A 27,294-nucleotide genomic window follows, 5' to 3' on the forward strand; every position below is an offset into this window, starting at 1 on the left:
GACTCCAAAGACGCTCCGCCGCCTCTGACTGATGCCTAACTCTGTCTGAAGCCTCTGACTGGAGGGGAGGGGAGGGGTGGAGAGGTGGGTGGTGGTGGTGGTGGTGGTGGTGGTGGAGGGGGGGGCGGAGGAGGACAAGAGTTGTGAGAGAAGAGCGACTCAATCAAGCCGAGCCGCGGGAGAAGGAGCGCTCCGACCCGACTCCCGTCCGCCGGCAGCAGATGTGACAGGGGAGGCGGAGAGAGAAACCCAATCTACTCCTCCCTCACCCCCCTCATTCAGCCCCATCTGGGGGGGAAGAACAATACCCAGCCTGCTTTGGGAAGGGGTCAGCCTTTGTCCCGCTCCCCACAATCCTGCTGAACAGTGAAGAGGAGACGCGCTGACACATTGACCTACTGCAAGAAAGACAGAGAGAACGCTGCCTGGACTGTGGCTCTCTGCAAAACCCATCGCTGCACTCAGCACCGTTTGATTCAGTACTTGGACAGCTCCTGAGCGGCAAGCAGTGTGTGTGTGTGTGTGTGTGTGTGTGTGTGTGTGTAGGTGTCCATGAGTGTGTAGACTCCACAGCACGGTCAAGCCTCTTGGTTCAGAGACCCCGGATCCCCCCCCCAATGCAGCCCCCTTGCTCCCTCCGCCTCGGCGGCCCCTCTCCGTCCCCGGGGGAGCCGGGCAGCGGGGGCAGCCTGCAGCAGCTGGAAGAGAAGCAGCTCTTTGAGAAGTTTTGGAAGGGGACTTTCAAGGCTGTGGCCACCCCGAGACCCGAGAGCGTCATCGTGGCCAGCATCACTGCCCGCAGGAGGGTGACTGAGTGAGTTCACCACTTTGTACTAATTAGTTGCCTGTCGCTTAAAAAGCAAGAAAATCATTTAAGTGTCTTCATTTGAAATGTGTTTGGTGTCTGGTGGCTCGAGTGAGTGATGTCAAGCTTTGGTTGTGAGCAACATGTGAACTTTTCAATAAGAAACAGCAGCAATGTTGATTATTAACATTTAGACCCTTGATGTATTGAAATCTCCCTTTAAGTAGCTTCAAATTTAGAGGAAAACATTTTGTAGGATAATGTCACATGCATAATGAGTAAAGTAAAAAAAAAAAAAAGTAAATTATTCAGACCCAGGATACCATTGTGTTATGGCTGCAGCATTACATCAAACAGGAAATATCTAGATGTCTTGTGCATCATTTCATACACAGTTCCCTGTAATTCAGCAGGACATGTTTGGTCGTCTTAGCAAACCTTGGAATCTGAAAGTTGAATGAAGCACCGATGAGACCAGTAGAGCTGTGGCTTGATTTCCAGTCTGTCTTTAGTATATGCTGTGCAAAAAAGTCCTTCATAAGAGTAGATGCTGCTGTGTACCTGATCACCCCGTAAGGCTTCTCAAGAAATACATTTTCACCGCGTAGCCATATACGTCTAAAACAAACTTCCCTCAGTGAAATAAACAACGATAAATAATAAAAACCTATTTCCCAAAGTCCCCAGAACTTGGTGTGTACAATCACATTCAACCTTGAAGAAGAAGAAGAACAACCTTTGTGCGAAGTTTCATTGAAACCTAACAGATTTCCGAGTAAGTTAGGTATTTTCTAATATACAGGGTTTTATATGTGAAAAATGCTTTACAGTAAGATTGACAGAAAGTTCGTTTTAGTTGCGGTTTATCGTCATGTAACATTTAAGAAGCGCGTCGGCTTTTGGAGAAATGAACCAGCACCAAAATCTTCTCTTGTATCTCCGTCAGATATCTAGAGATGCGACAGAGTTTTTAGCAATTCAGGAGCTGGTGCTGTTTGTTTCCGGCCGCTCCTCCCATCTCAAAAAACAAACAAAAAAAAGTCTAAAAAAATCAGCGCAGACACATTGACACACTGAAGAGGTTGAGGAGTCAATCTTCCCTCGGTTTTTCATCTGTCACGTGTCTGTGCGTCCTCGCTGTGCTTAAATGTGCGGCCGGGCACGTGTGACACACAGCCAAACACAGCTGGCGTGACAAGTGAAGTTCTGGTAATTGTCCTCTTTAAAGGTCATGTGGCAGCATCTTCGTGCCTCTAATGTCAGACCCCCCCCTCCCTCCCTTCCCCTGCCCTGCCCCGCCCCCAGAGACATGGCCGCTTGCCAGTGACTCTGTCAAAGGGCCAACATGTCACGTGCTTGTCCCCCACTTTCATCACTCTATCCAAAAGGTTAGCCGTCGACTTCCAGCCTCAGAGGGGAGGGAGGGTCGGATTCAGCCCCACGGATTCAGTCTCACCTTCTCCGCCTCCTCCTCCTTGTTTCTCTGCCCCTCCCGCTCCTCCTTTTTCCCCATCCCATCCTCGCTCCTGTCTGCGCGATCAACCACAATCGCCCGGCTTTGACAACTTTAGCCCTCTCGCTCTCCTCTTCCCATTTGTCTACCACTACACACACAGTTTTTGGCTCTGAAAAAGGCGTTTATGTACGTGAACAAACAGGTAGAAGGTGCACGCTGCACGCTCACAGACCTATGCTTACATAGCAGAAGGATGCAGTTCGCTTGGGTGACCTTTGAATGGTTTTGACACCCACTATCAACTTTCCCTTATGTGAAATTAGCGATGTTAATGAGGATTAGAACGGCCCATTTCATCCTACAGTGGCAGAGGCAGGGGGAAAAAACACATTGAAGCAGATAATGTGTCTTTAATGGCTTCTATTACAGCGGGGCCGTAATGCCGCACATGGCTTGGTTATGGGGGATTTTATGAGGTTGTAGGTTGTATGATCAAAAAAAAAAAAAACCTTTTGATTTCGGGGTTGTTACCAAATACGGCCTCGACTTCATCGCGTCCCAGCTCAGTGATCCAACCAAATAACTGCAGTCCCAATTTTCCTTCCAATCAACCGCAGCTGGGCACAGAAAATGGACTTGGGCTTATTTAGGGAAATTGGCAAAAAAAGAAAGATGAAAAAAAAAAAAAAAGAAGAACCTACAACAAAATTTGATGTCATGCGGCTGGCTGCCATGAACTGAGCAGCATTTGGAAATAGCCAAAGACTCTGGAGGGGGGCCCAGCTGTCTGTTCAGCTTTAGCTGCTCCAGGAAGGAAGCCCTCCTCGAGCGCCTTGCTCCTCCACGGGCCTCTTCTGGCTGACAGTGACGATGATGCCGGCGTGGCAGGGGGAGACAAGAGCGACGCTCCTCAGAGAGCAGACACAGCGCCGCTAATTCGCCCGGGTCTGTTTGTGAAAGGCAACAACAACATCCCCATCGTCCACAGTGCCTCTCTCTCTGTGTGTATATTTGCAGTTGGAGGGGAGGGGAGGAAGCAGGGGGAAATCAGGGTGACACGGATTGTAAATAATGAGTAAAGCACATTGCAACATAACAAACACAACACCCAGAGAATATGGATGCAGGAGGCACAGCTAGCCTTCCTCCCTCCCCGCTGCACTGTTGATTTTGCCCGAGCCGAGTGTAACTGGGGAATGCTTAGACCATCAGAATGCATGGCCTCGGGCTCGCCGCTCTCCTTCCTTTCCCTTTCCCTCTCCCTCTCGAAGAGGAAACATCATTATTCACAGTGGATAACTGAGGGGTGATGAACAATTGCGGTGAAACGGCAGGGGCAGTGTGTACAACAAGCAGACAGGGAGGGAAGGAGAGCGAGGGCCACGGGGAGATGTTTCATGTTCAATCAGCGTGTTTTTCCCTTTCTGTTTGCATCATCCTCGCCTCTCCTCTCCGTTCTCTTCCTCTCCTCCTCCTCTCTCTCTCTCTCTCTCTCTTTTTTTTGTTGTTGGAGGGGCCTGGAAGCCACAGAGGAGTAATTAGAGTTTGTTGCTCTCCCTCACCTCCCCTCTGTCCTCCCTGTCTCCTCCTCTTCACTCCAGCCAGAGAGAGAGTATGTGTGTGTGTGTGTGTGTGTGTGTGTGTGTGTGTGTGTGTGTGTGTGTGTGTGTGTGAGGGGGGGGTGAGTTCATTGGCTCTGTGCAGTGGGGTGGGGTTTGCCCTAAACTATTATACTCCTGCAAGCTGTTTTGTTCGCGGGGGTGCTCCTCATTAAAAATGCAGGCTGGCAAACTTTTAGGGGCTGTGCAGTCTCTCTGAGTGTGTGTGCATCCGTGGTGGAGATGTTTTCCAGCAACTGCAGAGGTTTGAATTCAGGATGTGTGCCTGTGTGCTTGTGTGTGTGTGTGTGTGTGTGTGTGTGTGTGTGTGGCTGGGGTGTTAGTGGGGTCTTGTCCAACTCTGTGGCAGATGGCAGGCTGGGGAGAGCGAGTGCTAGGCAGAGGGAGAAAGCTGGAGAGTGGGGGTGGATTCTGTGTGTGTGTGTGTGTGTGTGTGTGTGTTTGTGGAGGGGGGGGGTCAAGCCTCTTACCTCAGCAGATGCTGGTTTAACGAGGAAGAGAGGAAAAAGGGATTGGAAGGGGCTTGTATGCAGACAGCGCCAGTGGGAATATACAGTAGCAAGAAATGAGTAGCTCAAATGCTGCAATCTGATTGGTCGCTGGCTGCATTATAATAAGGGAACACGGCTGCTAATGCCTTTTGTGCAGTTTTACGTCACTCCAACGCTGAGCAAAAACATTTTCCAATCTGTGAGAAACGTTATAAACGAACACTGGCAACAATCAGCCATAAAAGTGCACAATGCAAAACTGATGAAGTTTGGTTGAAGTGAGAACCTGTGGAGCCATCACACTGTCAGGATTGTCACTCAAATCAACCCGCGGTATTTTTGCACAGTCATATTTACTACTCGAGAAACTTAGCATTTGCTTCTTCCACTTGTTCCACACATCATCAACACAGAAGAATGAAATTCATCAGCGAAGCATCTCCAGAAATAATACTTTTACATTTCCTCGGTGGTCGATATCAGCGTCTTTACACTTTTCTACACATGTATAAGTTCATTCATATGACATGCTAGCACAAGCTTTTGCATTTGCTGTCAGCCTGTTCTGCAAACATGAATGAGCATGAATTTGAATGAATGTGTGAACACCGTCAGGTCGGACATCTGATCTCTCCCACATGGCGTGAAGTCTTAGGTCTGGCATAAGTCGGGGCTGTATTTGAAAACAGAAATGTGGAATAGAATTTGCATGAAACTTGGTTATGGAAGAGCTGATTCATTTTTCCGGCCAATCAGCCTCAAAGCAGCCTGCCAGTGGGCGGGGCTTAGCACAAACAGAGGCTCGGTTTCCAAATGTATCCACGTAACATCACAAGTCCCGGCAGGGAGGCTTTGTCAAGGGTCAAGGCGGCACTGACTCCTTGTTTGATTGGCCGAAAGCTGCGAGTCCTGTGGCGAAAAGGGGCGTGGCTTTGCACAAACAGGGCTGTAACTTCAAGCCGTGACCTTGGCAGAGGTCAACAACCTACTGAGTGCCTTCTTGTTAAAACAGTTTTGATTGCAATGTGTTATTACATTTTTTATATTGCCACATTTGGTAACCATTTTATGAAAGCAGTAACTCACACCAGGCAGGGGCATATCACCATCATGACACAGCCGGCGGTGAGTTATTGCTTTGAAGTATCCACTGAAGAAGCCCGCCGGCTCTGCAGACCGTCGTCTGGGTGGGATTTCTACGACGGCTACTTCTGCACTTACATGTTCGTGATCATGCATGGGCATGCAGACACATGTGAGAGTCTTGTGAGAGCAGCAGCAAATGAATAAGCCATATAGAGAGCGTGTCACAGACGTCGAGGAGAGGTTTGGCTCCCTGCGGGACGAAGCATCTCTCTTTCTCTCGGGGAGAATGGCAAACATGATTTGGTGACAGACGAGAGGTTTGTCTGCTGCTATATGTCTCTCCATCTCTGCGTCTGCTCCACTTGTCAATGAATATCTTTACCTAACTACTTCCTCTCTCTCTTCACATCAGTATCTCTCTCTCTCCCTCTCTCTCTCTCAGTATCTTTTCAGTGTGTGTTAACTCTCCCTCTCGGTTTCTGTGTCGTATTACTTTTACCGGATGCGGCTGCTGAGGCATGCTGACGGAGGGTAGGATGCGATGACCAGTTGCTGGCAGGGACTGGACTTCACTCCAGTGGAATTAGATTTGATATTGATTTCCACACAGCAGATCCATTTGAATCAAAACAGTGCCTCTTGCTTAACACTTGATGCACCGTCCCAGCGCCTCTCACATCAGAAGGCAAGGCAAGGGAAGGCAAGTTTATTTGTATAGCACATTTCAGCAACAAGGCAATTCAAAGTGCTTTACATAGAGCATAAAGGCATTAAAACAATATAAAAGCGAAACAGGAAAACATACATAAAAACAATTAATAAAAAGAAGCTAAAAGGAGAATAAGATGATAAAGCCGGACATTGAAAGTTACAGTGCAGTGTAAAATATTAACCCTTAGGCGTTTGGTGTGCCATGGGAAACGAGCCTCGCTTTGAGAATGGGTGGAGCGGGTTTATATTTAATATTGATTTCTGCCCAACAAATCCATTTGTGATTGTTAATTAACACTCGGTATACTCTCGCGACATACGGCTGTGCATTAGGGGGCATTTAGTGTGGCGTGGGAAACCCGGATGATTTGCGAGATTGCTCATGCTGTCACTGATGGATGAAAACCTCGTATCCCCAAAACATCTGTGTTTTAATCACTAAGAAAAACAGCCTTGTTTTTAGCTCGGCCACCGTGCGTTTTGATTTTGTCTAATGGGCTTTCATGGATAGTAGAATATTTCCAGCTCACAGAAAAGTGTGTAAATCATTCTGCTGAAGTTGTGCGAGAAAAAAAAAAATCACTAAAAGGAGGTTTCCACGTGGTTCAAGGTTGTTAGACATCAACAATGTATGAATAACTTTCCAACACAGACAATTCTGTATAATATATAACACTGTAATTTTGTGTTAACCGTTTTGTTTTCAAACATTTGTGCAAAAAAAAAAAAAAAAAGTGCTATGTCTGGTTGCAAAATAGCCAGAGGATGAGGGACTTTTTTTAGCGCTACTAACATGATCTAAATTCTGTCTTACAACTGACTTCCTCTTCATCAATTTATATAATAACTAGATAGCGTTTCTCAAATGCACGCTGCTATTTTGAGCGGAAATAAAGTCACGGTGTCGATGGAGGAGTCGACCTGCGGAGGCTGGCCGGTCTGATTGCTTCTGCGGTCCCAATTAGCAAAACTGTGAAGTCTGTCCGCATTTCTGTTCGCCCGCAGAGTCCTATTTCAACAATCACTCCCGGACCCTGCTGCAGTGTGGACATAATGAAGAGAAGTGAGGAAGAGGGTACAAAAAAAAAAAAAAAAAAAAAAAAAGTGCACTGTGGCGTGATCTTATTTCGTTTTTATCTATCGCCGGTGTGCATGATGTAGTGGAACTCAGAGTTGATGGAGTTGTTTGCCTGCTTTATCTACTGGCCTACAAAACTGTCAGCTGAAATTACACCACATTAAAGGTACATTAAGTAAAATATTCGCTGTCCAGTGGCACAAAATAACCATCATTTATCTGCCGGGGTTTGAAGGGGTTGCTGATCGATGCCGGTGACTCAACAAATACTTCGCCAGGTGTGGAAATTTCTGGCTTTTAAAACTCAATCCGTTCCTCCAGTGTGATGTGGTTTCCGAATTTCACTCTCATCTGTGCGTCACAGCGGCCCGGCGTGCGGATGATCTGACAGCCGGGTGACTGACAGGTACAAGTTTTGTTGTAATAACTGATTCTGAAAGAGAATACACCGCGCCTCGGCTCTAATGCCCGAGAGATGTTTTATATATATAATGATGGGCAACACTGGCTGCCCCTGTATCCTGCAAATCCCTTGTATGGAGGGCTCCATGGAGTCTTTAATGTTTGAATCCCACCAATCATCCTCCTCTGTGTTCCCCTACACCCCCGTTTGTCTGCACCAGCTCTTTCATGTGGAGACGTAAAGCTGTGTGCTTGTCTCTCCTGCTCGGGGATATGAGTCAGAGGCTGCAGCCGCTCTGAGCCCCTCTGGGCAGCGGACTACCAAGCTACTATCTTACACACACACACACACACACACACACACACACGCACGCACATATGTATTATTATACTTGTGAGAACCATCACTGACTATTATTTATTCCTTAACAATGAAGGTAGTGGTATACTGGCAAGAAAGTCCAACTTTTTCGAAGTAGAGACAATTCGTGCTGCATACAAATTTTCATACACTTGCTGCGACTTCGTATTGTTTGTCTATTCACGCTCCGCATCGGTGGTGGAGCGTGAAGATTAAAGATGTAACTGCAAGCCAGGGAAACCAAAATAGTGGTAAAAAAAAAAAACAGCAGCGATGGAGTGTCAAAGGAAGCGGAGGGAATGTACGGATTTTGTGGCTGTTTGATTGGTCATAGAGCGGCAGATATCCTCTTTACAAGCTTAACAACTCCCGTCTCCTGACAATTCATTCTGAAGAGCTGACCGCAAAATGTTGGCGCGGTGATGTGATGGCAAAAAGGAAATGTAGACATTTTTCTGTATCAAAAACAACACCCAAATACATGATGTTGTCTGCAATGTGCTCTTGATTTTTGAACGAAAATGCTGGAATTCATTTCTGCAGCAAGCATGGCCTAACCTGAAAGGGACAATTCACATAAAGTACAAAAAAAAGCGATTTTGCGGGGCTCAAATGGTCAAAAATGTACATGTAGAAAACCCGACAGCAACAGTTTCTTTCTAAAAACAATGCCAGATAATCCACAGCCCTCGGGGGTGAGGAGTTTCACTGGGAACTATTTCCTGCTGAAGAACGCCGACAAACTGTTTCTACCTGGCCCCATTCAGTGTGAATTAGGCATAAAAGTATATCTGTTAGACGCAAAACACGTTTTTCATTTTGCCCGAACTCTTCCTTTAACTCTAAACCCAAGTCCAAACACTTGAAAAAACCCTTTTAGAAGTTAGAACCAACCAATACGTCCTCGCTTTGAAAGATTTTCCTCACCACATGCACACGGGGCTGTGCACAAACCGCAGACGTGCATCAACACTCAGAGAGCTTTTGGAGGGGATCCATGCGGCGGTTCTAGAGGAAGCCTTGACAACTAATTAAAGGAAAAAAAAATATCCTTCATAAATGTCGCGTTCCAATAATTGGACAGTTCAGTCAATATCAGTAAACATAAACAACTCTTTCCAAGAGACCAGCGAGGCAACAATGTAATTTGTTTGCGCCATAAATGGAGATTTTCTGCTCTGTCGATAATAAATGGGACGCTGACTTTGTGCGGACATAAAACTTGATAGAGTTTTTACACCCGTATTATTTTTATTTCATGATTGCGGAAGACGATTAACTCAAATCCTCTATCAATTACGTATTTTGTGTTGCTTTTCCTGATAGCAAATTGTTTATGCATACAAATCTAAACCAAAACTACCCAAGTGCACAAGGGTAACTGGCTCTGTTTCAGGATAGATTTTAGTCATACACATATATATATATATTATGAGTTAGGAGGGTTTTACTCTTTCCCTGAGTCCCAACTGGACTTACTTTTATGTTAAAATCAAATACACTGACATTTAAAAAAGACTCCTGGCATTTAAAGCCATTAAGGTCAGCTAAGCCAATTGTGCTGCTTGTTCATTAGATGCATGTTCCAGTGGACTTTGCCAGTCTGAACAAGATGTAGACTTTAGACTTAGCAGCGGTAAATATAACAGACTGAGACGTACAGGCGGCCCATCACGATCTATACAGTGAATATCCCTGAAATGAAAATAAACAAAACATTTGGGCTGTTCTTCCCTATTTGAGCCTGGCTGTCATTGACACAGTCTGTGGTTGTAAATAACCTGACTGGGATCGCTAGCGTCAAAATTCAGACTTCATTAGGAGTTTCCTATCTTTTTGAGCAATGGCTTCATAATGTTACAGCTGGTCAGTTTTATTCAGGGCCGTGAAGAGCAGATGCAGACAGATGTTGCCTCAGATATTTCAACCGAGTCTCGGCTTTATGTCCTGCAGACGCTGCATAGCACAACCTTGTTCTCGTTTGACGCGTTCCAAGGAAATAATGTGTGCTTGTTTGACATTGAGAATCCAGTGCACCAGGTGACTCCGCTGAATGCTCTTCAGAAGGAATAAGGGCACAAACTACGTTTAAGTAGAGCGCCACATAGAAGAGAAGGACAGCCTGCGCTCCTCATGTGCTGCCTTGCATAGAGTACGGCAGTCTGCATGAGGTTGTTTGGAAAAAGATGCACTACGCCGTACACCGTGTGGATATTGTGTGTCCACCTTTGAGCATTTTTCATGCAATTTGTATTTTATGAAAAGAGAGACTGGAAGAGGGGGTGGGAGAGAGAGAGAGAGAGAAAGAGAGAGAGAGAGAGAGCAATCTGGGAAATCTAGGTTGATTTTTAATAAAAAAAGGAATGGAAATCAATATGGTTAATGTCAACATTATGGAGCGGGTGTTGTGCACCTTGCATGTAATAAGTGTTATACTAAGCGAGATGAGAGAGAAGAGAGAAAGACAAAGAAAGAAGGAAAGAGAGAAGGAAAGAAAGAAAGAAAAAGAAAGAAAGAAAGTTTGAGTTACACACACACCATTTTGAGATTGTCCATTTCAGGACAGCCGAGCAGCCAAGGTTATTACATTTTACAGAATATTGTACTCCAGCCCATGAATAGCAATCCTTTTCCTGAATCCTCGCCAAAGGGAATTGAATTATATGTAGGCACATAATGTATAGCATTGAATAAACTCATAATAGGCGATGAGAGAGAAGGTGAAACACTCCTTTGTCCTCTGCTCGGTCTACATGAAATGGACGGTAGTAAATCTTACAGACAGTAAGAGATGACCTATTCCTTTGAGCGATTCATTAAAAGGAGTGCGGCGGCCGAGAGAGGGACGGCTCACTCATTACTTCCTATTAGATCTTCACAAACCGTGGATGTCCCTGCACATGAAAAAAATATCAGCCCACTTTAAACTTTAACTGCTAATCATTTGCCCCGCAGCAACGAAGCACCACACTGAAGGAGAAACAAAAAGCAGATGTGATGTGTAAGAGAGCCCGGATAAGACGGATTTCTGCTGCTTTGTTTGCAGTGAGGAATTAACGAAAGGTTTATGATAATCCGTTTTTTGTTTTTTTTTTCAAGTCTTTCTTCATCTTCTCTATGGAACACAGTTAAAGGCGAATACTTTGGAAGACTTTCACCTGATTTGTTATCACATTACTGCCTTGTATAGTCCACTGCAAACTCTGAACACTGAAGAACTTTACATGCAAAACTTCCTTGGAAAAAAAAAATGTACAGCTGAGAGGATCCAGAGAGGAGTGAACAAGCAACCTAACATCGTGCCAAATGTCAATAAACCAAAACTACTTTCTGCACTTTGACATGGAAAGTGGAAAACAAATTCTCATCAAATTGTGAGTAGGAATAGATTTGAACTGGCCTTCCATTATTTAAAAGCCATTATTCCATCATCACACACACACATACACACACACACACACACACACACACACATACACACACTCCTGAGTAATAAACTCCCAAGCTTCTTTAAGCCCCAAAGAAAATGATATAATGCGACAGGGTTTGAATATATCGCAGCAGAAAAGTCATAATCGTAATAAGATCAGCAGTGCTTTGGGGGAAAGAGAGAAAGTTATTGCCACATCCAACTGGAACGTGCCATGAGGTAGCACAATCACTCATAATGACAGTAGGCTGAAATCCCTCTCAATCTAAAATTGCACAGAGGCCAAGGCCTCATTAAATATGCATACACACCCCAGACTTGGCATATTGGAAAAATCTGAAAAATCCGACATAATAGGCAGAAGTTTTTTTTTTTTTTTTCCTGGCTGCAAATTCAGGTCTAGAGCGAAGACACCCAGCAAAACCTTATTTACAACAGGTTCACACACTCAGGACAAGACAATCAGCTTGAGCTGCATAACTTTTGCTTGAGGATGACTGATTGTTAGCCCTGCTTGTCATCTAAGTTTTTCTTTTTTCTTTTTTTTTTTTTTTTGTTTTTGGCTTGCCATGCATGCTATTTCTTTGTAACTGGACCCCTGAAGCGGTCGTAGGATTCATTATTAAAATGCAAACTTATCAAAGTCAGCTCCTCATCACTTAAATTAAATCATTTCAAGGCTGACTGGCTCCCACATCCCAGCCTCCTCCTCCATTTTTCATTCTCGCTCCTTGCCCATCCTCATTCCAGGAAGACGATCTGCCATTCATGTGAAATTGCCACCATTTGCATAACTGATGCCGGGGTAAGGGTGCAAACTATTGCGATGTCGATGTCACGAATGCAGTCGGAGATGGGAGGGGTGGAATTAATTGGCCCAAAGTATTACCTCCCTTCCTGCTCCACTCCCTCACGCCTGCTATCGTTTCTTGACACGAAATGTCAAGCAATGACAAGCCATGTCTCAGGACGAAAAACTGTGCCACCTTTTCAGGTTCACGCCAGGTGATAAACTGTTCTTGTGTTTCATTTGTTATACTGTAGAAAGTTTTTGGCAAGGTGGTGTGAAAGAATACTCCTGCTCCTGCTGCATTGTTGGGTCTATTGTCTTTATTTCCCCCAGCTTGTGAAATGCTGGTTTTTCTCTGCCTTCCTTGGCCCTTCGCGATCAATGAGAGGGTAAAATAAGTTTCACACAGCAGATGGTGACACTCCATACAAGATCTGCTGCAAGCATTTAGCCTCACAATTGAGTCTCGTTTGATTCCAGAGGCACAGTGAGAACTTAGCTTAAATAGCTTCAGACCCCAACCTCATTGTGTCACGATTCTTGCTTCCAATATTCAGTGATATTCAATAATACATTTATTTTGTTGCCTTGCGTTGCGTCATTCTAATACAGACATACAACTTTACCCACAAGCCACAAGTTCCATTTTGTGCTGCAGGCTTCCTTAAAGGCAAAAAAAAAAAAAAAAAAAAGATTTTTTACTGCCCCATAGCACAAAATGGCCATAATATATCTGGGCTGTTAATGGGGTTGTTGACAGTATCAATGACTCAACGAGTTCTTCAGCAGGTGCTGAGATTTCTGGTTTTCAAAACTCACTTTGGAGCCCGTAACTCCTTGAAATTTCAAGGCACTCAGCATGCAACAGCCAGGAATGAGAACAGTTAAAGCTGCTCTCGGCATTTAGCCTATATCACAAAGTGGGGCTGAGGTAGAGGAGCTCACCCCCTCTACTTCAGACAGAGTAGATTTACCCAAATTAGATTCTGATGTTGGGTTTGGACACTTCACTGCCCACAGGAAGAGATTAATCAGAACTGACAAGGAAAAGACAAACTGTCAGTCCAGAGAAAGCTGGACTCCCCGAGATTAGATTTTTTGCCTGTCTCGTCCCTTTGGAGTCCTTTGGTATCATCCATGACTGTGTTTACGTGCATACCGAAAACAGGATTACTGTTAGTAATCAGGTTAAGGCATGAAATCAGATAACTCGTTCACATCTGCTATAATGCTCCGATAACTCTAAATCTGGAGGATTCATGCAGCTCTGTCAGTTTACCAGATTTCTTCTCATCCCCTGCCCACAAAAGATGTGATGTTTGTTCCAGCTTCTTATAAAGGTCGCTGCTGAAGTGCGTGCTCCTATGAAAATATTTCAGAATGTTATAGCCTACTCCTTAATCTAGGACATTCGTATCGCCTCTGAATCGCAGGAGAAATGCTCGTTTTTGTTTCTCAGGATGTCATGGTGAACAGCGGCTGTTTGCCGTGACACGATTGATGGGATTCTTCCTGCGTTCTCTGACGTCAGCTCCTTTTCTGCTTTATTTCCTTGCACATGCGCGCACATCAAAAGTCCAACTAAGGGTTTATGTTGCCAAATAGTCACGTTACTCCAGCAAAAATCTAGCTGTGTGAACTGGGTTTCTCTTAAGCCAGGCATTCTCAAAGTATGGCGTGCAGTGTTCAGAAATGTTTCTGGTGGCCCACGATGAGTTAAAGTGACAAGATGAAATGCAAGAGTTATATAAACAACCTACATGATGTGGTACTCTGCTTTTAAGAATGGTACAACGCCCCATGGGTTAAGGGTTATGGGTTATTATAATATTTAATTTGATACAGACAAATGGACAAAAGGGGTATTTTATCCTCAGGATGTACATTTCTTGCATGATTTACAAGTGGCGTGACTTCAATAGGCTGTTAAATAAAAAAAAAAAATTCTGGCATTATTGATACTCTAAATTGGCCCTCGGTTATCAAAACTTTGAGAACCCCTGTTTTAAACCCTTCACACTGTTAGGGAAACCAGGTCTCTCATTTACATGGCATTTCTGAACTCAAATAACTGCTGTACATGGGGAATCACCAGATTACTAAAAGTGCATGCAAACACATTTAGTTTGTAAACATGAGTGTAGCAATGTGTAGTTTATTGACAACACATGATGAGATTTCTGCATATTGAAGCTTCAATTTGTGACTGTCACTTCTTGCTGCCATTTGGAGTAAAAAAAACAAACAAAACAAAACAAAAAAAACAAACAAACTTTAATGCTTCATGAGATGAACACAGATCAGATATGCCAACCAAACGATCAGATGTTGATCAGTGGATGACTCTGCCATACGTGGGGGTCAACACTGAGGGCAGAGAAGGATCGTGCAGCTTAGTAGAGGAGTGTCTTGAGGGTGCAAACTGTACAAAGACTCATCTTCTGGGTGTGATACTTCCCAGTGTGAGCATTATTCCCACTGACGTTCCAGTAGCTGGCAGATTCCACTGAGAACTGATTAGGACAAATGGAGCTGACAGGTTTGTCGCTGTTGTGGGTTGAGAGAGACACACACAAGGAAGTAGAGTAGAGATCTCCTCCTCTGTCGGGACAAATCTCACCGAGCAAGAAATGGGAATTATGATTCTTTTAACAAACTCGGATCTTTCCCGTTGTTTGATGCTAGTTAATCTATTTATTGTCAGAAAAACATGAGAATTTCTTATCCAGCAGCACTCCAGGCTGCTCTAATCCTTTACCCGACCCAGCATGATGGATAATGAAATGATCCACTTGGAGGAAAAAAACAAAAAAAACAACTTCCACCTCAATATCCTTGTCTTTCTTGTCATCAGTAAGTAGAATGTGTCATAAATTATAATGATTTTGACAAATTACATCCACACTATATATGTGTGTGTGTGTGTGTGTGTATATATATATATATATATATATATATATATATTCATCTTAAGAAATCATTTGTTTCCAATGTAGTTTCACTTGCTTCAGGAATTTCTCTGGGAACAAGAGTGAATATGTTGAAACAAGCCGAATAAAGCAGATCAGCCCACTGGTATCGAGAAAATAACTCGAGTCAAGAAAATTTTGGGGAACAGGTTGATTAGCATTAGAAGCAAGTGCGGTAATCTCGTCCCGCAGGCAGCTTTTTAAATTTTTTATTTACCTTATTTACCCAGAAAAACAAGATTTAAAGACTTTTTTTTGGCAGTTTTACCCCATAAACCAACACAATTCAGGACTTTACATTTGGAAACTACACAAAATCATTAGCTGAAGTTATTTTTCATTGTGTCAGCAGCAATTCCGAAATGACTTGCTGTCATAGAAATCTTTGGAAATGGCTCATTTCATCCCTTAATTAACTCAGCACCAGCCATGTGAGATGTTCAGACAGTCCTCAGACATATGTTGGAAGAAGTCAGTCTAAGCAGCTCACACAGATATGGAGATGCCCGGAATGCAACAGCATCCAATCCAGTTTGGCAGCTGCGTTGCTAATTCAGTCACTCAACGACCAGTTTGTTCAGACAGTGATGCATGCGCAGGAGTTACCTGATCGATGGGGTTATTTTGAAGGCTCGACTTTGACGGTTTGCATGTTGGTGAGTCACCAGCGAGGCAGGTAATCCACAAACTGCCTTCACCTGAACTTTCTAATTCAGTATACTCTTCCTCCTCTGGCCACATGATCTGTTATGTATTCAGTGCAAGTGATTCACTGGGTATCGGCAGCCTTAATGAAATGATGTCTGGATCTCAACCGCTGTGACAGATACGCTCAGACGGGCACAGTTCAAATAGAAGTCACCTGGTGGGTTGGAGTTTGTCGCTGAATATTTAAAAATGAATAAGTTTGAGAATCCGTTAGCGAATTATTAGGAGCGGTTCATGGAGTTCGGCCTATGCATTCTGCTGTTGATTGATATTTTCATTCACCTGTGTTTGTGACCTGAATCAAAATCTCTCACTAAAGAGTCCTTTAAAAAGAGTTGGCAATCTACTACGTGGTGCTGAATTCCACCGGTGTTATTAATGCATGGCGTGTGAAATTTGCTCAAAAGGTGAAAAGAATTAGCATATGAAGATGTGGACACTCCACGGACGTTAGAATTTGACCACTAATTAAATTTATCTGGCAAGGATCTGGGTGATCTGGGGATATTCTTCCTAATTATGAGAAATATAATTAATGGCTCGGGCATATGAGCTAATTTCAGAGGCTTACTATCACTTTTGATAGGAGTTGGGACGACTTTTTCGGTTTTGCATCGATGAAAGAATTGGTTATCACACTCTTCCTGATTCATTTGGAAAACATGAAAGCCCCACAGATAGCCACGTAATTAAACAGTTATTTTGGGGCATTCAATTTAAACTCGGGCTCAGCAGTGTCCTTGTTGAAGAAATAGAATTGCTTTGTCTCAGCACTCTCTTTGACTCTGAAGACAGTTTAAGGAAATCTAGTCGCAATAAAACGGCAGATCTGACTACAACGGGAGGCTCAGAATTAATGATTCGTCTTTGATCCGAGCGGGACGATGCGCTGGTGCCTTTGTCCCCGTCTAAATGAGTTCCTAGTTCTCTGTAAGGCTGCTAAATTATTAAAGCTGTGCTAGAAGTTGGACTTTTTGATTTCTCTGTTCGTGCTCTTTACTGAGGGAACCTTTTGGCGAACAGTCCAAATGTTTGGAATGGAAACAGTGTGAACTGAATCTGTGTTTGCAATGAACGCGATGCCTTTCAGACTGGAATAACAGCATACATCCTCCACATCTAATAACCTCCACATTAACGTACATTGTCTATATTTAGGTATTATTTCCGAGCTTACTGCTGCAAAACACAGTGTAGCACATTATATCATCTGATAGACGATAGGCTGCCGGCTGCAAATTGATTGCAGGACGCCCTCATTGTGTTTCATATATTCAGCCAGAGCAGGGGGGCCTTGGCCTTTCAAGTGATGATTTGCGTAAACAAATAGATCCTGACTGGTGGCATAATCCTCATGATGGCCAAAGGGCAAACTTTATGCACAGAGATATCAACGTCAAAGTCAAAGAGCAGAACATAGTCTATTTTTAATCCATTTATCTGAGCCCTTGATTTTCGGCACATTGGCTTTGTTACTCAGACCGCTTTTGAATTGCGGCGCTTTTGAAATTCAGATAGAACATGAATCAGCACCGCTGCATATGTTGATAAGGAAACATTTTCATTTCTGCATAAGTTGATTATGGAGTAGTAAATACGTCACAATGCAAGGAAGGTAAAGATGTTGGACAGGAGGGAGATGTAGCTGGCCTGTCGCCGTTCCCCCTTCTCCTCTTTGAGAAACCTTTCAGCACTCCAAGAGATTGACGTATTTACTCCTCCTTCTCCCGCAAAGTCCTCCAGCATCCCTGTCTCCATCTGTCGCTGCCCTTACCGACACCTCATCCTGTTGAGAAAAGGTGGAGAAAGGCAGGAGATTAGGGGCTAATATGGTATGGGAACGGAGGTCTAATCTCACACGCCCCATCTTCTCTTATACAGCCAGTGCAAGGACAGTCCCCTGGTTGGCTGACTGACAGCCGCTGGGATGGAGTGACAGCCAAGTATCCAAAGGTTAGGGTATGTTAGTATGGAGAAGTCAAGTGTAAAAGCCAGTTAGCAGGGTACCACCTTAGCCTGTCATCCTGGATGCCCGCCTCAGCTATCAGCCCTAATCCTAAAACCCAATTCCCACGGTACTAATATTACCTGGGGAGGTGAAGCGATTTGCAATAATTGCAAAGATTGTCTGTGATTTTAATCCAAATCCTCCATGTCCATAATTCGTTAAGCAAAAAATTCTGGTGCAAATAACAGACTGTATTTTGCTGAAGACAGTGGTCCCCTGATAATACTAATCCACTGCGAGACAAACTCTGTAATTTCAGCTCTGATTTGTTTTCGGCATGCTCTTTGAGATTGATTTGATTTCTCTCTTACTCCTCTCATGAAAAAAAATGGAGATAGATAGATGCAGTAGTGATATCTATTGATGTAGTATGTTTAAAGCCGTTTATATATATATGTATGTATATATATATATATATATATATACGTGTGTGTGTGTGTGTGTGTGTGTGTGTGTGTGTTTATGATGCCTATAATACTCAGGTTTTTGTGTTCATTCAGTTCTATGTTTGGCATTGAGCTCATAGTTAGTGCTGCTGTTGGACTGGACTGCATTTTACTGAGAGCTGTTTCCACTATTCTGTCCCCCTCATTGTAAATAAATAGGGAGGACGATAAAATAGAAACACCTCTCAGTGTAATGTAGTCCAGTACAAGACCTCTGCGAACTACAACCTCAATAATAAACATAGAAATTAAATTCGCCACAAAAAAACTGAACATGATAAACTTTCTTAAAAGGTATAATTTATGGCAGAGCTGTTGCACTGAACTGCATTAGATTGTACAGGGGGACCTGATAAAGTGGCCACTGGGTGTCTATATCCCCATCATCATAATATATATTTATATATTTGACATTTTCAGCACATTCTTCAAGGTGTACCCTCTTAAATCAGAAGTGACAAATTGAAATTCTTGACCTCATACAGTTGCATTCAGGGACCCAGGAGCTCAAGAGGAGTTATTCATTATTCACATGAGGTCCCCACATAATACTAGTCCCATGTGAATAGGGCTTAAGTCACTACTTCATCGGGCCTCTTCTATTATTCAGAATCTGTTCCACTCAAAACACTGCAGGACCGGTCTCACCTTCCCTCAACTCGACACACTCTCCTCCTTCGTTCCTCCAGAGAATTCCTGGTGGACTTCCCACTCTCGAGTCACGTTTTCATCACCATTTGCTTGCTTTGATTTCCTCTCCGGGAAATGTGCTTACAGGATTGCTGTGACAAAGAAGACATTCAAGTTTAAATCTACGTCCTGCACGGGCGACACCGTTCCCGGGTTCACTCGGGGGATGGCTGTGTTTGCCAGCAAGGTGACGAAAAACACGCTGTCAAGGTACTGACAGTGTTTGAAGCAGCCGACAGGCTCTGCGCCGGATGTCTCCCACATGCCTTAGGGGATTATTCTTCAACATATCTTATTTCACCATACATCCTGCTGTCTGGGGAAGAGGAGATGGAATATGCAATTTGTGTTATTACACCCGTCCACCTATGTTGTGAAGCGGTGATGCATTTCATAGAGCTCTCAAAATACACCGGGAATTTTAGCAGATGCACTCAGTAAGCCTGCGTGGTTCGCACCGCATTGATGAAATCTACATATCAACCTTGAGAATTATTGCACAAGAAATGAATAGATGTTACAGCTCATCTGACAGGCCTTTTACCTTCTTAGTCATGTTGAGGTAAAACACAAACAAAGTGTCCTCTTCACAGTTTTACCCCTTTCATCAAATATAATGATGGATATGTGCTTGGCTGCATTTTAAAGGACAAATCCTTCTGTAGATATTCTCACGCTGTTAGACAACACAGATCTGTGAGGTTCAGTGCTTTCCGTGATGTATCCTGTAAATTACTGTCTTGGTGTAACCAATTTCCCTGAACCACTCTTGTGTGTTTCCTCTATTCTTAGTGAATCTCTACATTTCTCAGAATGCCTTTTCAACCCTAGTAACATGTCTGTGACTACATTATATTTTGGGCTATTGAGGCTCCTGTCAGTCAAGCCTCTGTGATGGGTTTTTATCTCCTGTATAATTGTTATAAGTGCTGGTGAAAAATTGGTGGCGCCAATAGGAAAAAAGTCCTCTAATTCTGAGGATCTGATGCGAAGAACATGATGTTTAGTGCTGATGTTCGAATGAAAAATGTTCCATGTTGCTGCATGGACATTCGGTCAGTTATTCAGAATAAGAACACAAAGAACACAAAGATAAACATGTTTGAGATGAAGGTTACTTGTTAGAGCAAGAACAAGTTTTACATAGAAAGAAGAAAAAAAAAAAGAAGAAATACCAATAAACCCAATAAGATACACAATTAAAACATCAAAAAACAAACAAAAGGTGTAAAATGAAATCAGACAAGCTTCAAAAAAATTACGAAAGACTAAATAAAAGTTACATACACAGAGTTATATCAACTTGGTGAAGTCACGTCTCTGATTATTATGAGGAATTTGTTTAACAGCTGTTATCCTAAAACAGCATTGATTTGGGATTATTTTTATATTATTTCCCCCCCCCCATATGATGGTGAACCACCCAAACCTGACAAAAGCCTTTTGGACATTGTGCATGTCACTCCACTGTGTCCATCCGTCATCCCATTTGCAGTGAATACAGTATGTGCAGCCTGACTGCCCTGCATGGTGAATCCTTTAAACGGCACCTTTGACTTTGAGGGGGATTATCCCCTAATAAGGTTTAAGCCAAATCTAAGAAGACTCTTTAATTAAGCCAATCATTTCAAGCCATGTGGCTGTGATGCTTTTCAATTAATCGTTGTTACAGTTTTCGCTTCACCACAACAGCCTTGGACCTGAAAACAGAGAGTGGATATTGGACAAACCTTTAGGGCTATAGTTGTTTTTTTCCCCCCAAAGGTATTTTACTTTTTGATTTTCAGTGCACAAAACTCCCAAACAAAGAGTGTGGTGGAAGGAAAGAAAATATTAAAACTCAGAAAAGTCTGCAGCGCCCTAAAAGTAAAATATGACAGCGAGATAGTGACAATAACAATAATAAAATGAGTGACAGTAGTCCAATTACAGTGCACTTGTCCCTTAAAATAAAAAGTGAGATCAAAAAGAAGGATAGGAAAGCAGGGAGTAACATCTTGTATAGCCTTTAATGAGGATTTCAGTTTGCTGTCTAGTTGAATCCACGTGTGCACAAAATATTTCCAGTCGGCAGGCGACACTACAATAAAAATATCAGAGCTGCAAAACATTCTCTAAATCACTTAAAGCAGCCATGAATAAGAGTTACTGAGCCTATTTGTCACTTTTTTCGGTATTTACAGTCGTTTGTGCCTCTCAGGAAACAAAGGTTACATAGCTAAGTCAATTCCTCGGGGGCCTTGACGGCTTTTACCCTCCAACACATTAAAGATAATGGAATAATTCACTTGCCCTTGAGCTCCTCGCCGTGCATCCATACAGAACTTCTTATTGGGTCGCCAGCAAATTGAATGAACCTCCTTTCCATAAAAAGGTAATGGACTCCCTCTGATGATGGCCCTCTAAATAACGTGGACGGTAGGGGAGGTGAGATGAACCAATTTATTATCCATCTTCCGAGAAGATGTACGCGGGGGGAGGAAGGTCACTCTCTCATTGATCACCGGTTCCCCATAGGGAAATGATAATTATGTGTACCAACACGGGCCGAGGTCACCTCCAGCCATAACGGACCAGCACAGGTTAGAAACCCCTCGAGGGACAATGTACATACATATATGTTGTGGAACACTGTTATTTTTGGCATAAATTATTAATTATATATTTTTTTTCATTGAATTTAAGTGTTGACTTTCTTAGGGAATGTCAGTGACACACAGAGTGATCCTGTGGAAAATGTTCGATGCAAAATATTCCCTGGGTTGTCATGATTAATTTTTTCCTCGTTTGATGGTGCTTTGCTGATGTAAAGATCTCTATTTATTCAAAACACTTAAAGCTCTTGACAAGTCCTTTATTCATAGCAGAGGACTGGTTCGTGTGCAGGCTGGGCTTTATTATAAAATGATGTGATGGCAGAAGTGAAAAGAAAAGAACAATTGCTGGTATAAAAATCGACTCGAGTCAAACTGAAATGTAGCACATGTATGATGCACTCAGGGTAAAAGTTATTTCTTCTGCTTTATAAAACAGACAATTGTTCCATGTGATCTACCGCATGAAAGAAGGCAAGGATAGATTCTTTCAACTAAGTTCCTTACAAAAATAAAAATCTTCCAGTGATTACTTTCTGCTTCTTGTCCTGCTTTGATGACAACTGATGAGTCTATCAAATGTGTACTCTGCAACCGAGCTGGTTCAAAGTGCAAAAGCCCCATTTTAATGCTGTCTGGATTCACCATCTTGGTAACTTTTACAAACTGCGCGCTTCTGTGTCAGTAAAAATTCTAGCGTCTTTTACCCGCTGTGAAACGCTCGGTAAAAAATAACCTTGGGTAATACTAATCCTGTGTGAATTCAAATCCTCCTAAAATACTGTGTACGTTTCCTAATGGAAATAACCTGTCCCGCTTTTATTCTTTGTTTGGGATCTTTTGATAACAGAGGAAGCACTCATGGAGGTTCTGTTCAGCCTGAGCTCACAGCATAAATATTATCCAACTCTACGTAGAGGACAGAAAATCAAGGCCATCAAAATGCATTCAAAACTAGAATGAAAAAATAGAATAAATAAAAATTTACTTGTGAGAGGGGTGATGTTTGCAGCAGCTTCAGGATTATTTTCTGTAGTAGGCACTAGGCTTATTATCTGCATGGTTAGCTACAGTAGGACTATGGTTGAATAGCCTGTATACTGTGCGTGTTTGTATGAATTGTTGCCATTGCTTTATTAATCAATGCCATGTTTTCTATGTTGGGTAAACTCATGCAAACTACTTAAGACGCATAAAACATCTCATCTGAATAGGCCAAATGCATTACAGAGGTCCTATTATTATTATTACTTTGCAGACTTTGTCCTGAAAATGTATCCTGTCTGAATAAGACTAAAGAATAATAACCAAAACAGACATGAGCATCCCAGGCCCCAACTGAAAAACTGTATGTTCCCCTTGTTTGTCCAAATAAAAATCTGCTGTCTGTTATGTTCACTAGCAAAAAAAAAAAAAAAAAAAAAAAAAAATCTCTGCACTCAAGTAGTGACAAATCAAAGCCTATGAATCTGCTGAGTGCAGTTTACTGATGTCTGGGGTTTGGAAATTCAAACGGTCGTCACCTGCTGGCATTTGCAGCCTCCGACACGCAAAGTTGTCTAATGTAGCTTTAAAGAAAACAGCTGGCTGTTATTTCAAAACATTGCTCAAAACGAGCCCATCTGAACGTTGCACACGAGCCATTACATAACAATACATTTTTTGAAATAGAGAAAAGAGTACAAGAAGAGTAATTGCATTTCATTACGTCCACCCGTGCCCTTGAGTTTTTTTCCTTCGCTCAACTCCAAGAGAGGTCAGAGGTCAAAGCACACTTGAACCTGATTTGATTGGTTGATAGACCGTCTCTCTAACCCCTGCACAAGTGTGCCACTTCTAATATTGTAATGTCTTGGGTCGGTTCGTCACTGCACTTGTGTCTCATAATCAGATCAAATCTATCATGCCGCCGGCAGCACCCACACTGATTAGCATCAGGGACAGAGGTGGGTGGAGGAAAGGAAAGTCAGCGGGTGTCTTGATTGCTGTCGGTAGTCGTCACACACTTTGTGTCTTGTTCCATTTTTAAAATGATTATTTTAGATGTGATTGTCACATTGCATAATTTATGACTCCGCAAAAGCCAAAATTTTATACTTACTCCCTTCATTTGCCATTTTATGAATATAAGTGAATCATCTTGTCCAGCAATGGTTGGTCTCACCAGCCCAGTCAACAGAAAAGTATAGGCAAAATGTATATACTTAGAGTTAACCTTTATTAACACTGCAAAAATCATCCATTGCAACAAGTCATTTAGTCTCATATTCATAATCCTAAAACTACACTTTTCTTAAAACAAGTGGGGGAAAATGACAGTGGGATGAGATAATCCCACTTATTTCCAATGCAGTCGCCCCGTTTCAGGAATCTTTCAGGGAATAATTACAAATACGTTGAAACAAGGCAGAATAAAGCAGATCAGCCCACTAGTATCTAGAAAATGAAACTTGATTCTAGAAACTTGTGAAAACAAAGTGGTTATCACTGGAAGTAAATGGAGATTATCTCCTTGCATGGGCTGACATTTTCACTTGTTTTAAGAATAAAACAAAATCAAAAAACAATATTTCAACACAGACTATGAGGCTAAAAGACTTGTTATATTTGCAGTGTAGATATAAATATTAATGTAGAACTAGATAGATGTACTCCAGCTAGACATACTACAGCTAAGGTTTTTGTGTTGTGCGGGGTGGGAGGGTAGACAGTGGTGGAGACAAGGCAAAGTGCACTGCAAAATAACTGCAACAGGCAACCTTTAAAATTGCCTCTCAGAGTGTAAGAAGACTGGAGGGAGGCATGCATAGAGATGGAGTACGTACACAGTGAGAGAGAGTGTGCGAGGGGAAGAGAAGGCAGCGAAGTCGAGAAAGAAAGCAGAGAGAGACAGATAGAGAGAGGAGAGCGTGTACATTAAGACCGTGACACACATGGCCCATGTAACAGCCTGCAGGGTGTAGCAACAGACGTGGGAGGAGGTCCCGACTTTGATACAGACAGCGGGAGGTTGGGAGATCGATTCAGATATGCAAGACGCCAGAGCCCCGTTCGAAAACCAAGAGGCAGCTTTCTGGGCGAGACGCAAATAGATAGAGACAGAAGGTTAGAGCGCCACACAAACACAGACGAACAAGCCTGCAGGTCTGATCCAAACACATGAGGAAAGCTGCAAGCTGGCAAGAGACGGCGGCGAGAGATGCCATCAGTTAAGCCATATTTGTGGCATCAAAATGGCGGTTTGCGTTAGATCTGCTAGATCCGTTCTACGCTGTGCCTCCATCTGCCCGTGTGCCACACCTGGCAGGTGGCGAAGGCAGAGCACGGACGAGAACAGGAGGAAAGACGGCGGGGAGGGTTCACCTGTTCATAAAGGCTTTCCCCGGGCCAAAAGCAGAGTGACAAGGTGCCACGCAGATGTGCTAAAAATGACATTCTCTATTGGAGTGTGAGAACTGTAACGAGCGGTGGCGATGCAAAGAAGCAAACGCGAGGCAATGGAAGTGGTTGATGGAGTCATGTGACGATTAGGATTAATATGAGATCAGTGATGTGTACTAATGGACTAGGTGGAGTCCAACAACGTCGAATCTGCCAAGTCCCGATAATTCTCTGTATCAGGACACGTCAGGATGTCCACTAATAGGTTTGAGGGGCTTAAAACTGTTCATAAATGAATCAACAAACAAATAAGTCAAAATAAATACATGGATGAATCAGTTTGAGCCCTAAAATAGCTCAGGAATTAATAAGGCTAATTTATGTGGGCATGTGTGTGTGTGTATCTGTGTGTGTGTATGTGTGGTGTCCAAGGCTATTTGTGGTCTTTTCATCTTGGACCATCTGCTGTAGGCGCTGCTTAGTGGTTCTCGGTCCTGTCCAATGATTTCGCTGCTCGTTCTGATGATTTTGTTAAGAGGATTTAGGTGAATATTCCTCAAGGCACCGAACCGGGCTGTTATGCTGAAGGTGATGATAAATTCAATGGAACATCTGTAGAGAGAAGAGGTGTTGTTGACATTCGGAGAAGGTGATTTCACTGTCAGGTTTGATCGGCCGTGGTGCCTCCAGTGTCTCTATGGCCTCATTGACCACAGGTGTTGGGATGGTGACCTGTCCGTGACCAAAATCAGCATTATGACAAAAAAAAATGTGTCCATCTGTGTGTGCAAAGTGGGCTGATCTGACTTGTTTCAACATATTAATAATCCTCCAAGAAAAATAATCCTGAAACAAGTGACACTGCATTGAAAACAAATGGGACTGTCTCATCCCACTGGCAGATTTTTCTTTTCTCTTGTCTTAAGAGAAACATGATTTTAAAATTGAATACAGAATTGTTATGAATTGTTACTCCTAGTGGAGTTATGTTGAAGGTTGGGGGCGGGGGGTTGGGATGGAATCTCATGGGTTTTGATCAAACTTCATTTGGACATTAAAAAAAAAATCATGCTTCAGACTCATAGTGCAAAGTATTACCATGCATATAGCACTGAATGCTGATGAAACATGCACAGGACAGTCTTTGACATGACTCTGTCCATCGAGACATTTTTCTATTTAAATCCCACATTCTCAGTGCAGAAGCAGCATACATAATGAAGATATTATTCAACTGCTAAGGTATGAATACATTTCCTCAATTCCCTTACAAGTTCTCCTCTCCCTCTCAGCCTGTTATCACTCAGCTCTTAATAATGAACCACAGTGCTAACAGCCCTTGTGAATATGAGCTCGAGCCCTGCCGGTTGAATCTCAGCTTGTAGCTGCCCTTCAGAGTTAGTGCAATCCACAATGACAATGTGTCGCTGACGGACGCCTCTCCACTTGTCGCCATTACAGCGCCACTCGGTTTGGTCAGTGCCAAATAGAGTGTACAAGCCTCGGTGAGAGGAAAATATAACCTTTCTGAGACCCCAACACCCCTTACAACAGATTTTATCACTTCACGTCAGACAGTGTCCCGAAATATGACATGCAAATGATAAAGATAATAAGCCTAATGTTAGATATGGACAGGGGTTTGGTCTTGTTGGTCATGATCCTACTTTGCACGGCTGTTAAACAGAGATGCAATCGTTCTATTGCGGCTATTTAGTGTAGCTGTTTTTTGTTGTTGTTTAGGGTATCGACAATAAATTTCTGAAAGTGAGCTGAATGTGTTAGTTCACCGAAATAGAGTGTTGTATGAAACTGCTGACAGGGACTATGTTTGAGGTGTCCCAATATATGCTTTTAATGGCCACCCTCCAGCAAGTCAAATTCAAGTATTTGCAGTGGACATGGTATAATATATATATATATATTTTTTTTTAAAACGGGTTGGGTCCAATGATGTGCACCTCCAATGTGCAGCTCGACAGCTACTAGTGATGATGTTTTTTTTTTTTTTAAGTTTTATTTTTAAAAAATGCTTCAAAAAGTAGTTTTACAAACAACTTTCTCAATTAAACACGTTGTTTCCTCTCTACCTTATAGGCAGGCGCCCCAATTTCTGATACTTTCTTGAATAGATTGAATTCCATGAACCCAATCATCGGCCCTGGCTATAGTGGTGAAACTTTCCCAATATTTTCCCGGGCTATGTGTATGCTGTAATTGCCTTCTTTACAGTGTACACAAGAATGAGAGGTAATTTATTCCCACATGG

General features: G+C 42.8%; 1 protein-coding gene across 1 annotated transcript in view; it reads left to right on the top strand.

Moving 5' to 3' along the window:
• Positions 1–617: 617 nt before the first annotated feature.
• Positions 618–27,294, top strand: part of srrm4 (serine/arginine repetitive matrix 4) — a 67,733-nt gene continuing 41,056 nt past the window's right edge. The window contains 1 exon segment of the mRNA XM_030059206.1: positions 618–814. Within this exon segment, the coding sequence (XP_029915066.1) occupies positions 618–814 (197 nt within the window).

This window comes from Myripristis murdjan, chromosome 9 (assembly GCF_902150065.1).
Source record: "Myripristis murdjan chromosome 9, fMyrMur1.1, whole genome shotgun sequence".
Taxonomy (NCBI): Eukaryota; Metazoa; Chordata; class Actinopteri; order Holocentriformes; family Holocentridae; genus Myripristis; species Myripristis murdjan.